We start from the raw sequence: 15719 nt of genomic DNA on the forward strand, positions 1-15719 counted from the left end.
CATATTGTGATCAATGTTCATGGACTCATAGATGTAGAGTCAGAAGACACCGCAGAAGATATTTAGTCCAACTTCATTATTTTATAGATGAGGACAGTGAGAATGGGGGAAGGCAAATGTCTTGAACTCAGGTCTTCTGACTCCAGAGATGGTACCATTTCCACCATATGGCACTGTCTCTCATATGGACAATGTGGTTTCTGGTGATGAAGTTGTTCTTATGAATTTCTTTATGGCCAGTTTAAGCCAATTGTTGAGCACCCCATCATCCACTAGCCTGGGGACACTGCCTATATTTGGGCTGAGGGAGGGATCATTATATTCAGAGGCAGAGTCTGGGATGGTATGGTCTCTGAAGGACCCTGCAAGATAAGGTATCTGAGGTCTTATGATTCTATAATTTCCTTTCTCCTCCTTTGGGTAACCTGTTAGGATTCTAGCTCAACAGACATTCCAGCTTCTAAATTGGAGCAGCTCACCAAAGTTATCCATGACCTTTTACTGAGAAAGAGGGTATTATCTTAGATTTCCTCTATTGCCAGTTACATATTCTTTCCTTGAGCCTATCATACCTGAGAATGATTAGCTCCTTGCTTGTGACTCATTTTAGTTCCTAGACTCTTTTGTATGATTCTAGAGAGAATTAATGCTGAGGGCACCAGATCCAGGGCTGCTGTCTCCACCTGCTCATTTTATTTAAATCTCTGTCTGGCTGTAAGTAAGGTCATGATATGAACACCTAATAGAGCAAAAGGGCCTGATTCCCAAACCAGTCTGGCCACTTGAACAGACAGCTTCCCTCAGACTGTATCAAAAGGATGCTAGGATGGGGAAGTTGAAGAGTGGTGGAAAATGGAGAAAAGATTTGTTCACTCTGATTCCTCCCATCCTTGGCAGGGGTTCTTAAACAATTTTGTATGGTGGACCTCTTTAGCAGTCTCATAAAACCTATGGATTCCTTCTCAGAATAATGTTTTTAAATGCTTAAGTACCTAAGATTACAAAACCTCAATTGTACTGAAGTATGTTTAGCAATTTTTTTTAAAGTTCACTGACCTCAGGTTAAGAAACCTTATGCTTAGAGCTTGGTTGGGTGTGGGGAATCAAAACGAGACATTCTGGATAATAAAAAGTAACAGTTATATATGTAATATATGTAAAGTATTGTTTATGTTTTATGAGGGTCCTCCTCCTTGCTCAATTTCACCTCATTCTGACGGATAGGCTCCAGTGCTCCTGATTTCTTTCTCCTCAAGAAAGTCCTTGGTTCTAAGGGAACCCTGTGTTGGGAATTCCCCCTCAGAATTTTGCCATTCCTGTTTCTTCAGGTTTCAGTAGGATTTTGGGTTTAGTGTATTTGCCTTTAATAATGCCACTTGCTGGCTCTAATTCTGAGTTTTCTGCACCTTCCCTGGCGGTGAATGACTGTGTTGTATTTGTGGTCAGTTCTTTCTTGGGAATAAATAAGAGGTGAGGAGAGATACTGCAGCTACACAGAAAGCCTGGGAGAAGAGAACTTGTCAGAGAGGAGGGGGTGTCAGGGAGAGGGAGAAGAAATAGAGTAGCATTTAGGAGAGTTTGGGTAATTGGGATATTTACTAACCTTTGAAACTGAAAACAGAATCTCAGGGAAATGAATCATCATTCAATAGTGTATGACTTAGGAAGAGTCATGGAGGATGGTATGTTCATATATAACTTTTTTTAAATGTACCATATGAAACAAGAGAATAAGGTTAAAAATACATAAGGAAACACGTATTTGCAGCAAATATAATAGCTTCAAATGACATATACTGTATCCAAGTAACTGGATGTATTATTAACTGATATCTAAGGAACTAATGTAGTTGTAGTTGAAATACACATTTTCTAAGGGACACATGGTCATAAAGATATGAAAAGACAATTTACAAAACAAATTCACAAATGAGCAGCAGTTATTGGAAAACATGCTTGTCTTTTCCAAACAAACACACATTTTTAATAACTATGCGGTATAACCTAACGTCTACCAAACTGGAATTCATGTGCTAATGGTAGAATTGCGACTTATAGAGCTTTTTTTGGACCACACTCTAAGAACTGACCTCAGGCAAAGATGTCTTTAGAATGTTGTCTTTAGAATGTTGGATCCCTTGTGACATTTCTGCATCTACTACCTTCAATTTCCAGGCCTTTTTTCATGTTCCTTTGTTCTGTTCCTCCTCCAGGTATCAAGTTCCTAACGTCTCCTTTTACCCTCTTCCTACCAAATAGAAGACATTGATGCCATCAGAGTCTTTTCTGAAAAGAGAGAAGGCTCTGGTGCCATCATCAATTTATAATTATAGGTCACATTTTGATTCACTCTAAGGTGAATCTGTTTCAATGTGCTACTTCAACTAACACTTTCACTTTCCCTCTTCTCTCTGATTGGGGGAATGAAAAAAAAAAAGCCCTTCTACCAAAACATAACTCAAGGACTCTCCTATCCTCTTCTTAAACTTAACATAACAGCCCTCCTCTTTCCCTGAGGTTCTGAAGGAATATTTTACATTCTTAGAAGTACAGCATGTGATCATAAGTGGCACTATTTCAGTAATAATATACTAGCAATGAATAGCCTAATAATATTTTCATTACATAAAGCCTTGTTTAACTTACTGGAATGCATCAAGGATAGGCTAGAAAAACACTTCTGGAGGACTTTTAGAGGAAATTTCTGCTTTGGTAAGAGGGTGAATTCTATAACTTGAGGTTCCCAAAGAGACCTAATTCTATGATGCTATGATCCCTTTACTTCCTGTATTAGAGGGAGTTCTTCCTTTCATTCCAGCCTTTTGGTTTTTTTTTCCTTAGTTCTACCTGTCAGATTAGCACTCATATTTTCTTGATAATGAAATGTCAACCTGGAAATGAAAATGATCGGGCACTCAAAGACCTTGAATTCTATTGAATATAAATAGATACACAGATAAACAAATATAAAATGTATACTAAACAAATCCAAAGTAATTTCAGAATTGGGGGAGAGAGAATTACATTAATAACAATGGTAATCAGGAGAGGTCTCTTCTCAGAAGAGGTACTTGAGATGAATCTTGATGGGAAGCTAGGAGTTACAAAAGGTAGAAGTAAAGAAAGAGAGCACCCCTGCAATGAGAGATGGGTCTGGGCAAATCTGTGCAAGGATATTGAGAAAGCCAAATTGATTTGTCTCCATTTTTGCAATTGATTCTGTTATGTATTACTGCTAACGTTTTATATATTGCCTAAGTCACATGTCTTTGCTTCTGAGTTAAGTTCATAAGTTTAGCTTTTCTCTTTGAGTTAAGTAAGTTTAGAAATTTATTTTTCCTGATAATCACTGTTCCTTTTCTCTTGTGTCAAGGAAATCTGTTATCCTTGTAGGATACAGGTGGATACCAAGGAGTCTGGATCTGTTTGTCTCTGAAATACTGGCTGTCCTTCCCAAAAGTCTGGTTTGTCATTACTATGACACTAACTAGCCATGCAAGTGGATACCACCAATGGGCTTTCCATAGCAACAAGATGGAAGGAAGTTTGTTGCTAGCCCAACATTCTAAACTTCCAGCCAATCATGTTGTTTTCCCATCTGTGATGCGGCCTTCTAGCTTTTTGATGCTCCTTTTGTCTGTAAAAATTGTCGGTTCTCATTCAAGGTCTTTTGACTTGCTGGAGAACTGAGAGACCCCTTTTGTTGGTAACTGCTAAACTTACCAGTGTTTAATGTGCTTTGTGCCTCAGTTTATTTTCATTTCAATTGGGACAATATAGAGGGAGGAGATGAAATGTCTTGAATGGGGAAGTCAGTCAATTTTGCTGAAACGTACAGTGTGAATCAATGTGAAATCAACTTGAAAAAGAGAAGTTTAACTCAAAATGTGAAGGGCTACAAATGCCATGTAAGGTAATTTGTATTTTGGTCTCCAAAGTAACAGGAAACCACTGACACTTTGTAATATAAGGAGTGGCATGGTGGGGCTCATGCTTTTGGAAAATCAGTGGTGGCTAGCCAGTAACTCTGGGAGATAGGATTGGGGAGGGAGAGACTGAGTGTCAAGAGCTGATCAGGAGGCTTTTGGAATGGACCAGGTCATTGGATGGTAATGAGGACTTAAATTAAAATGGTTCTTGTGTTGGTAGAAAGAAAGGAGAGAGAGATCAGATGTCACGGAGGCAGAATTAATCAAACTTCACAACAGATTGGACATGGGGAGTATGTGGTGAGGGAGAATGAAGAGGTTAGGACCACTCTAAGGTTGGGAATTTAGGTGACCACAACAATGCTAGTGCAAATATAGGGAAGCGAAGATTAGAGAAAAATTCAGTTCAACGATTATTTCTTGAGTACCTGCTATTTGCCAGGCCTATATGTATGGGGGATCTACAAATTAAGGATGATAATAGTCTCTGCTCTCAAGGAGCTTATGTTATTTAGGGGGAACAAAATGTACATAGACAAGTAAATACAAAACACATATGCAGCCAATACAGATAGTTTTTTGTGGTTTTGGAGAAAATACTAGCAACTTGGGAAGGGATGGGGAATCAGAAAAAGCCTCCTATGGGATATTACAACTGCACTGTTTCACTTCCAAGAGGCAAAGGTGAGAAGGGCAAGCATTAAAGGATAGAATACATGTAGCTTTGGCAGTCACCCTAGTGGGAGATGGAAATATATGGGAAACATCACACAGACCAGACTGGCTAGAACAGAGCACATGAAAGAGAGTAGTGTGTAATCACTTCGGAAGAATAAGTAAGAACCATATTGTGAGGGACTCTTTTAAAATGCATTTTATTTTTTATATCACCAGAATTTCTCCCAGTATCCCTCTCTCTTGCCTCACCCAGAGAGCTATCCCATATAACAAATTATATGTTTAAAGGGGAAAAAAACAGACAAGAAGATGAGGAAAGAATTCAGAAAAACCAATCAACAATTTTAAAAATTTTTTAAATATATTCAGTGTCATACACTTGTGGTTTTCCTACCTTCTTCTTTTGTTTGTTAGGCTCCTTTTTTCATTTTTCTGTGCCTTTTTCTAAAATTGATTTCTTTCCCTCATTATCTTCATTAATTCTCTTCCTTTTCTGTATGTTTTCAACTTTTATTCTTTGATTCATGGTCCCTATACTAATTTATCCCTTCTTTAGTCTCTATAGCCCTCATGAAATTAAAGCTTTTGGAGTATTTATTTCAAGTTCCCTTTTCTAAACAATTTTTATATTATTTCCTTGTAGATCTTGTTCCCTCCCCCCTCCTCCACCTTTTTTCTGTTGTGCCTTACTCTTATTTCTTCTTGCAGTAGATAATGAGAATAGAAGTGCTGTCCCACGGTAGAACTTTTCCTGTGTCTGATTGCAGGATTCATTCCTGCCCCCCTACCCTCCCATTTTCTTTTCCATTTGCCATGAAATCTCTTCTCCGGGTCCATGCTCTCCTACCTTTCTGAATGTCAGTTGTCTTCAGAAGTTCTGGTTTCCCTTCTTCTGAGACAGGATACTGTCCCTGGAGCAAAACATTCTGTCAAAGGTAATGGTCTCCTAGTCCCTACAGATTTTACCCATTATGAGGTCTCCATTTCCCATTATAGAATATAGAATATCTTTCTTTCATTATGGGAGTGTTCTTCAGTGGACCTCCTCCCATCACTAAAGTGGGATTTCTCCTTTTCTCTTTCCATTTCAATCCCTCCTTTTGCCACCTCCGCCCTTCACCTATAGCTCCTCTTCTTCCTGAGAAACTCTAAATTATCCACCCCCAATCCCCTTTCAAAAACATTGACTTGGATCAATCACACATTCCCCTCTAGCCTCTTGCCCCCTTTTTACCTGTTATGTGCCTTGTTTAAACTCCAATGTTTAGCATTAAAGGCCTTCCCAATCTGGCTGCAACCTACTTTTCCATGCTTACTACATATTAATCTCCTTCTTGAACTCTATGTTCCAGCCAAACTGGTGAGCTTCTTGTTTCTTATACAGAACAAACAAGCTTTAATCTCTGCCTCTGCACAGGATTGTCCTCATGCCTGGAATATGCTCCCTTCTTACTGTTAGCTCTTCAAATTCCTAGCAGTGCTTCCTTGATGAGTCCTTTCCTGATAGCCCCCTAAAGTGACTTCCCTCCAAATTCTTTTGCATTTATGTTGCATGTATTTTGTATTTTCTTATATGTGTACTTATTGTGCTTTTTCATTTTTGTCTTTATATTCCCAATACCTGGCACATAGTGAATGCTTATATGCCTTCAGATTGATTGATTGATCTATTGAATCCATCTTTCATATACCTTAGTAATCGCTTATGTACTGATCCTGTAAAGTTATTTTTCTATTAAAATAAAGCATTCAATAGCTAAAAGTTCAACCTACGTATCCTTACAAACAAGGCCATTCCTCATTTGCTGTCTCCTTGTCTTCTTAGGTTGAGGCATTGAAGTGATTTGCTAGATAAAGCATTGGACTTGAAGTCAAGAGATGACCTTTCTATCTACTAAGTCAGACTGTGCCCAACATTTATGTTGTGTTTTGAAGTTTATAACGTACTTGACCCATGTTATCTCTTTTGAGTTTCAATGGCACCCCTGTGTAGTGTGCAATTTCACAAGTGCCTACATATGAATAGCAGGTGCTTAAATTAACGAATGAATGATAAGTATGTTTATGTGCCCACTATGTGCCAAGCACAGTTCATTAATTTTTAAAATTCAATTTTATTTTATTTTCAGTTTCTCACTCGCCAGACTTTCCCTTCTCAGTAAGAAGCTAAGAAAAACAATGTCTGTTACAAATATGTAAAGCAAAACAAGTTCCTTCACTAGCCAAGATCCCTCATCCCCCTGGCCCAAATATGTTTCAATTTGTACTCTGACTTCATCACTTCATCATCAGTCTTTTGGAATGATTGGTAGTTGGTTCCGTTGTGTTGAAAAGAGTTGCTAAGTCTTTTTACATTGTTTGTCTTTAATCTCGTTATTGTAGAAACTGTTTTCCTGGTTCTGCTTATTTCACTTTGCATTAGTCCATACAAGTCTCCTCAGTATTTTTTTTTCCTGAAACCATCCACCTTCATCATTCCTTACAGGACAACGGCATTCTAAGTACTTTTTGCTTGTTGCAGTTATTTTAAATGGAATTTTTTCTGTCTCAGTCAGATCTTGTGGATAATACACAAAAGTACTAATGATTCGTGTGCGTTTATTTTATGCTCTGAAATTTTCATTAAGTTGTCAATTGTTTCAATAAGATTTTTAGTTGATTTTCTAGTATTAAGATGTTAGGAGATACCCTGTTTTCCAGAGCTAAGGTCTAGCTAGCAGGCTGTGCCCTGAGCTTTGGCATAACAACAATCCTTTGCACTCACCCTCTGGATGATCTCACCCTCTGGCAAAATCACATAATTGTATTGCTTTGACCAGCACCAGGTGGTCTCTGAGCTCTGACAAGCACCTGATGTATCCATCTTCTAGTCATGAAGCTCTGCTAGCAATCAAACTTGACCCATTGTTGTTTACCTCTCCTTGTCAGGGCTACAGCTCACTATGTAGCCATTAATGTAACTATTGAGGTTCAGCCACACCAAAGTGGGTCTCCCCACAAGGGGGCAGGGCCCTGGCACATGTGTCCTTGCTTGCAAGCCATTTCCCTTATTTTGAAATTAAACTTCTGTTTGATTCCTGACTCTCCTGTCTCTGTCCTGTTTGTTTGGCTCTGGTCATCCACAGGTTAGAGGCCAGTTCAGTCCAGTTGATGCTAGAATTCTTAAAGTAAACCATTACATAAACTTCAAAAAGTGATAAATTTGTTTCCTCTCTGCCTATGCATATTCCTTAATTTTCTTTTTTATTTGTTTTATTGCTATAGCTGACATTTCTATTATAGTAACGGTGATAATGAGCATCCTTGTTTTAGCCCTGATCCTATTGGAAAGGCCTCTAGCTTATCTGTCTTAGGTAATGATGACTTTTGGTTTTGGATACATACTTGTTATTAATTTAAAGAAAGCTATACTTTCTCATGCTTTTAACAGGAATGGTTGTCATAACTTATCAAAAGCATTCTGTATTGACTAACATAATTATAATATTTTTGTCATTTTGGTATTATTATGGTCAGTTATGTTTATAGTTTTACCAATATTGAATCAATTCTGAATTTCTGATATAAATTCCTCTGGGTCATAGTGTATAATCTTTGTGATGTATTGCTGTAGTCCTTTTACCTGGAGGTCTGCTAATGAATTACTTTTCAGGGAGTTAGCTGGAACACTATCTCCTCTCCATTGTCAGCTACTCTAAATCTTTTGAGCCCTGGATTAGAACCCTAGTTTTATATAGGTCCCATGATGTTTCAGCTGCCAGGTTAATTCACTGCTAAGCTGCCTCAAGTAGTTTGGATTCATCTAAGATTGTCACTGACTCCTGGATTCTAATTGTAGGACCTTAAATGGCCTTATTCTATCTCCTGGTCTTACCAGTCACCTGGGTACATATGATCAGGAAAGAGCAAGCACAAAAAAAAAAAGAAATGGAGCACCAAGTATTCTGGCTCAGTCACTAATGCAGTCATTTCTAAGTGACCTCACGTTTTAACAGTGCTTGACATTGGGAAGGGTGGTCCTACCAAAGAGGGCAGTGTACTTTAATGAGTGATTACTGACTGTATCTCGTTAAGGCTAATCCCATCTCCTCCAAATGTATACATGGCAGCAGCTCCCAGGCATGTTCACTTACCCTATCTCCTCATTAGAGTTGTGGACCAATCAAAATACTTAGGAAGAAGCTGAGGCAACACTAATTGCACCTCCTCATGATTATATGATTCAATCACAATACCTTTGCCCTTATGTGGAAGACCCTTACTCCTGGCTATAAAAGCAATTCCCCTTTTAAATCCATGATTAGCTCAGCAGCTAGTCCACCAACTGTTTTCTGCTTTGGTGTTTAATAAACTCCTTTTTAACTTTCCCTTCCTCAATTTTGCCTTTTTAATCAGGGTAAAGGGTCAAACATAGAATTTTCCTTTTAACAATCTGGCAAGTGCTTAATGGAAAATCAGCAGGAAGCCTACTCTGCACCAGCCCCTTATTGGTGCTTGCACTCCTTAGCCTTTCTGTTCCTGGGCAATGGTGGGTAAGGACCCCCTACTCATAAACTGCCTTTTTTTTTTGGCATGTGCTACTCCTTTTCTTCAAACAAGCACAAGGGAAAAAGAATCAGTTTTGGTATAGGACTTATTTCTCCTTATCTTTCCTGAGTTTTGGGAAGTTAAATTCACTGGCCATTTCATGGCTAACTAAGCATTGGGGGATTCCACTTCAACCTGTGATCAGGCAAAGGCCTGAGTGCCAGCTACAGGGTTGGAACAGGCTCACCCTCAGTTATAGTTACTGGTGAAAGGCCCTTGGAAAAGTCTCCTAGCTTGGTTTGCCAAGCCTGGCAGCCAAGTGGTTCAGTGGGTAAAGAACTGGACCTGGAGTCAGGAAGACCTGAGTTCAAATCTGGCCTCAAACATTTAACAGCTATGTGACCCTGGGCAAGTCACTTAATCCTGTTTGCCTTAACTCAATTTCCTCATCTGTAAAATAAGCTAGAGAAGGAAAAAGCAAACTACTCCAGTATCTTTGCCAAGAAAATCCCAAAGGGGGTCACGAAGAGTTGGACACATATGGCTGAAAAGACTGAACAACAAGCGGCTTCTCTATAAGGGCAAATGTATTTTGATTAGATCATGAGGAGGTGGGCTTACTGTCCCCTCAGCTCCTTCCTAAATATTTTGATTGGTTGACAGTTCTAATGAGGAGATGGGGTAAGTGAGCATGTGTGACAGCTGCTGGTATGTAATGCTAAAGAGATACAATTAGTGCACATGCTCATTAGAATACCCTGCCCTCTCTTTCTAGACCTCCTCCCCAAAGGCAAGCAAAGTTAAAAAACATAGTCACTTCAAAATGACTCTGCATTAGTGACTGATTTTACACAAAACTTTTCTTCACCACATAATAAATTGACAGGAAACAGTCAGAGGATGTCTATGCTTATTCTGAAGCTAGGGGGAAGGCCCTCTCTATTAAGCGTGCCTGGAATGAGTCTTGCCAACCTTACACCTGGATTGGATTGGAACTGGGCAGGACATGTGGTTCATGCTTTAAGTTCTAGGCCCTCACCTATTACCCTAAATATGAGGAGAACTGAATTGCGCAAGCAGGTAGATTTATATTTAGAGATTAGATTTGTCCAGTTTCAGAACATAAATATTTACATAGAAATTTCCTTGAGTAAAGATCTCCATCTGGTCGCTTGACTCCAATCCTCTTTGCCTAGAAGAGAATTTAGAGACCCACATTTTATAGAGGGGGAACCTAAGGAACAAGGAAGTTAGGTGACTCACCCGAAGTGACATAGACAGTAAACAACAGAGGCAAGATGTAAACTCATATTTCTCTGACTCCAGAGCCAGTGCTCTTTCTTCTTCAGACTTCAAACTTGGTCTTTATCATTCTCAAGCTCAGGGGTTCTTCACCTGGGATGCAGGATCTTATTTTTGTTAATGTTATATTTATGTTTTAATATAATTGGTTTTCTTTGTAATCCTATGTATTTCATATCATGCATTTGTTTTTTTTTTTTCATATTATGCATATAAGAACATTGTTGTGAAAGGGGGTCCATAGATTTCACCAGAATGCTAAAGGAGTCCACGACAGAAAAAAGTTAAGAACTCTTGCTCCAAGTTCTTTCTTTATAAGTTATCCTGATGATTTCTTCTTGTTCAGCCCTTTTGATTCTAGGATTACAAAGAAGAAAACCTCCTTTGTGTAGCATTGAAAGCCCTTCACAATCTCTGCCATGTATTTTTCTATGTTGATTACACATTTTCTTTCCTACCCCATGGAAGCCCCTCCCTCCATGATCTCTACATGGCCGCTAAATAGATCTCCTTGGGGCAGCTAGGTGGTGCAATGGAACACAACAACAACAACAACAAACAACAAATAGGCCTCCTTGCTGTTCCCAGTTCATGCCATGCCATCTCCCATGTTTGTCCCTTTGACTGAATCAGTCAAAGAGTCTCATTTGAGGACCTAGAGGGCCACATGTGGCCTCCAGTTCACAGGTTCCCCACCTCTGAAATAGAAGCTCCCTGGGAACAGTTGATTATTTCTCTTTCTTTCTTATCTTGTCTATTTTTTCCTTTTTGGTTTGTATCCTCCATGGCCAGTGGAGCACTTGTACAGATTAGGTACTTAATAAAACCTTCTAGAACTGATTTATTGAATTAAATCCTTAAGAATTGCTCTTCTAACATCAACCTTGATTTATTCCAGGAAGTCAGAAAAAAAGTATCATGAAAATATTATTAAATACTAACTAAAATTATGTTCAATGTTCTAGAAAAAAAAAACAACCGAAATATATTGAGGGCAAAGAGAGAAGACGAGTTGGACTTAGTTTAGAGTAGGTGAGTGAGCATCTGACAGAGAATGTTTATCTGGAAGGGTAGGAAGTGAGAACAGACCTGTGCTCCATCAGGGAACATTTTAGATCCTGGGAGAGAGGGGACAGAGGATAATAGAGGGTTTGCTGCGGAAAGAACTTTAAAGATGATCAAGCCTAGTTCTCTCATTTTATAGATGAGAAGATGGGCTCAGACAAGCATTGGCTTCTCTGCCCCACTTCCCTCTCAATCATTCCCAGCTCATAGATCTCCATCAGGATGTGTGATTTCCAGGTCTCTCTCCCCCAAACAGCAATTAGGTAGCACAGTGGATGAAGCAGGGGGATTAGACTCAGGAAGACTCATCTTCATGAGTTTAAATCCACCCTCAGACACTTAGTAGCTGTGTGATCCTGGGCAAGTCACTCAACTCTGTTTGCCTCAGTTTTCTCATCTGCAAAATGAGCTGGAAAAGGAAATGACAAATCACTCTAGTATCTTTGTCAAGAAAACCCCAAATGGAGTCATGAAGAGTTAGACATTACTAAAATGACTGAACAACAATAAAACTTCCTCAAATATCTCTCCCCTCCCCATCATATTATCGGATGTCTAAAATTCCTTTAGCTAGGGACACAGCCTTTCATTTCCCAGTTAGAAAGAGAAGGCTAGAAGAGTAAATTCTGGCTGAGGTAGCATATAGGAAATCCTATTTAAAAACAACCAGAGATGTATCATAAAATTGAAAAATAAAACTATAAATTCCATGCTCAAGTGTGATTAGTCAGTTAATGAACAAGTATAAAAGATAATATTGTCAGAATTTCCCTTGTTTGCATGAGGAAAGGTATTGAGAGATGGGTGAACATTTTATAAAGAAAAGAAGTAGATGCTGGTCTCCTGAATGGATTGTGGGTGATTTCTTAATGGGCAGAAGGAAAAGATAAAAGATGTCAGTGAGCCATAAGTAGAAAACAACACTTACTCAAGGACATCACAGGAAAGAGCTATTCTAGCCTGATGGAATCACTGCTGTGATGCCAAAGAAAAGAATGCCAGCATGAACATAATTATAACTGACATGTGCACAGTGCTTTATAGTGTACAAGCAATTTACATTCTGGAACCCTTGGGATTATATATGTGTGATCAGAAATCAAGGACAATCTTACAATAGCTTTCTTGGGATATAGTTTTCATATAGAAATACTTTGGTGGTCCCTAAGGTTCCTTCCAGCTCTAAATCTTTAAAATTCCATTCTTGATATTTGCATTAATAAAAAATTGGGTCAAAAGACATGTTGACTTTTATGACTTTTACAACCTGTCAACCTGCTATCTGAATGGTCCAGCAATTTGCAATTCCACCAGCAATGTATGAGCATACTTGTTTCTCCATATTTAGTTGATTGTTGGGACTAACTTTGGCAGCACATATGCTGAAGTAGAAGAATTAGATGGCCACAAGGTAGTACTTCAGTTATTTTAATTTGTAACTAATTGATCATTAAAACTGACTGAATATTTCTTCAAATGACTTTTTAATTTATTTCCTCTGTTATAAATTTACCATTTACAACTTTTGAACACTTATTCATTAGATAATGAATATGTCTTTTGTAAATTTTAGGTGTCATGTTTTAATCTATTTGCTACAATATTTTTCCCAATCTATTATTTTTACTTTTATCTTATTTACACTGTAGTATCTTGCCTAGAATGTGTGTCTTGCCTTTTATCTAATTGTTTGGTTTTTAACACCATCTTCCTTAAAATAACCATTATATGTGGTCATTTCAGTATTTATTAATATAGATTTTTACATTTGTTGCTAGAGAACAAAAGAAGTCTTCTTTTACTCCTGAAAACTATACTTTGATGGACAGTGATTTGTTTCCTCACCAGTATTTCACAAAGGATCCTCTCTTCTTGGCTCTACAGGTCTTTAGCATGCCTCCTTCCTGGGATCACTGACATACCTCTTTGCCTGCCTAACCATTGTCTACCTACCCTGATCTTCCCACTCTCACAAGGAGAAGCTCTTCCCTCTTGGGCTCTCTTTGCTGCAAGGACAATTTGTCCTCCAGAAGCATCCGTTTTGTGAAAGGGCCCAGGCTAGATGACCAGCATTCCTCTCCTGGTCCCTGTTTCTGATTTTATGTACTTCAAAATCACATTCTTGCACTGGGTACCTTCAGTGCCACATCCTGCCTTCCCCAACCCCAATTTTCAGCTTTCTTTTGTGTGTTGTCTTGCTCTGTGGTAACGTAAACTCTTTTTATCATGAGGATTTCTTTGTATTTGTACCCCCAATGCTTATTACAGTTTCTGACACAGAATAGTTCTAAATAGATGCTTGTTTCTTTTTTTTTCTTGTAACTGGGCCAGCTGTCCCACACCCCACCCCCCAAACACTTAATAAGTAACTTTTATATAGCTCTATTCCATGGATGAAGTCATCACCTTACTCACATCATCACTGTCAGAGGAGCTGTGGGAAAATCTCTGGGTATTGATTCCCCCAGGACCATTCAAAAGAATCTAAGAAATGAAATGAGTCATAAGCTATCCAGTAGGAAGACCAAGAGAGAGTAAAAGCCCAAAGGAATAAAATTGTGACATTTCCTTCCAGAGAATTCTTTGTGAGAGAGATCTTGGTAACTTTGGGGACCCATCCCAATAAATAAAGCAAGATATTCACTGAGTCAGGAATTGTACTGGTGATCCTGGGCAGAGGGGCAGGAGAAAAGCATGGAATTCATAGTGTCCTATACTCAAAAATGCCTGGATGAGCAAGATGCTCTAGAGATTGTGCCATCGTTGTCTTTGCCCTGGAATATAATAGTTTCCCCTCCTGTCTCGGCCAATGCTTTGTGTGGAAGGAGCACTGAACTTGGAGTGAAAGTCCCAATGCTCTCACCTATTAGCAGTGTGACACTGGATAGGTCACTTTCCCACTTTGGTCTTCAATTTTCTTCTTAGTGAAATGTGGGGATTGGACTCACTGACCTCTTAGTTACTTACCCTCTAGCTCTCACATTCTGTGATGCTGTCCTGTATATAATAACCCACATTCAATAACCAGGTTATAGGTGGGGTGAAAGAATCACCAAAGACAAAAAAATTAAGCCCATCATTAGAAAGCGAGTTTCCTGAATGAAGAGAAAGTTGGAATCTAATTGCCATATACACCCGCCATGGTATTTGATGAAATAGCCTATTTTCATGCTTTATGGAAATTAAACGAAATAAAATAATAAATAAGGCCAGGATAAGCATAGCTTCAGAAACCTCCCCTCTAAGCAGGTATGTTTTACTGAGAGCAGTAAAGGATGGATCTCAGGGCTTCTCTTTCTCCAAGCCCCTCAGCAAATTGCCCCAAAGTAGAGGTGAAACTCAGAGCAGTATCTAATCACAATGTATGGACCCAAGGACTGAGCGTTTGAGGGTGAATTGAGAAGGGCAAGTGCTAGGTGGTGGGATGTATCTGCTATTTCAGGCATTTATGACTCTTTGAGGAATCAAGGTGCACGGGCAGAAGGGGCCACCCACAGCAGGACACAATGATATGTTTCTTGACATTCGTAGCCTTATACTTGCATTGGGGATGCTGGGAGTTGCCCTTGAGTCGGCATTCAGTAACCTGCAGGGGTTGGCTGCTCCTGTGGCAGTTATGGAATTGGTCCTTGCATGGGGCCTTTGTATTCCAGCAGATAGCCCGGATCTTCTGGACATTCTCCAGTATGAAGGTATTGAATTCCTTGCAACTCTCCTGGGTCATACCCCTGTTTCTCATCATCTGGTTGCAGTAGACATTGTCATTGAGGGCTGGGCAGTCTGAGTCCACATGTTGTCGCTCGAACCTCTCTGCTGGGGTCTCTGATGAGACCAGCCTCACTACTAGCATTGCCAGAAGGGGGAGTAGCAGGAGGGATCTCTCTGGGGCCATTATGGCCTCACTCACCAAAGGGAACCTACCCAGGAAAGGGGCAGAGACAGATGAAGAAAACCATGCCTTGGAAAGGGAAACTTACCCACCCACCCACCCCACCACCCCCATCTTACTACCCCTAACTTCCACTTTGCTATGACGACTTTCAGGACTAGCCTGTTAGAACACTGGATTTGAAGTTCAAGGATGTGGGGGCCCTGAGTCATTTACATGGCCTTGGGAAAATCACTTAACTATTCTGAGACCTTTCCTGCATCTCAGTTGCCACATTTGTCAGATTAAAGTTTTGGACTTGCTAACATCTGTCCCTATCAACTCTATAT

General features: G+C 39.4%; 1 protein-coding gene across 1 annotated transcript; it reads right to left on the reverse strand.

The window, feature by feature from the left end:
- Positions 1-14934: 14934 nt before the first annotated feature.
- LOC118829708 (ribonuclease pancreatic-like) lies at positions 14935-15393 on the reverse strand. Its single transcript, XM_036736615.1, has one exon. The coding sequence runs from the start codon at positions 15391-15393 to the stop codon at positions 14935-14937; it is 459 nt and encodes a 152-aa protein (XP_036592510.1).
- Between the last annotated feature and the right edge of the window lie 326 nt (positions 15394-15719).

This window comes from Trichosurus vulpecula, chromosome 8, assembly GCF_011100635.1.
Source record: "Trichosurus vulpecula isolate mTriVul1 chromosome 8, mTriVul1.pri, whole genome shotgun sequence".
Lineage (NCBI taxonomy): Eukaryota > Metazoa > Chordata > Mammalia > Diprotodontia > Phalangeridae > Trichosurus > Trichosurus vulpecula.

What these genes read in the sequence shown, in the direction of transcription:
- LOC118829708 (XM_036736615.1), bottom strand. Translation starts at nt 15,393, where the DNA reads ATGGCCCCAGAGAGATCCCTCCTGCTACTCCCCCTTCTGGCAATGCTA.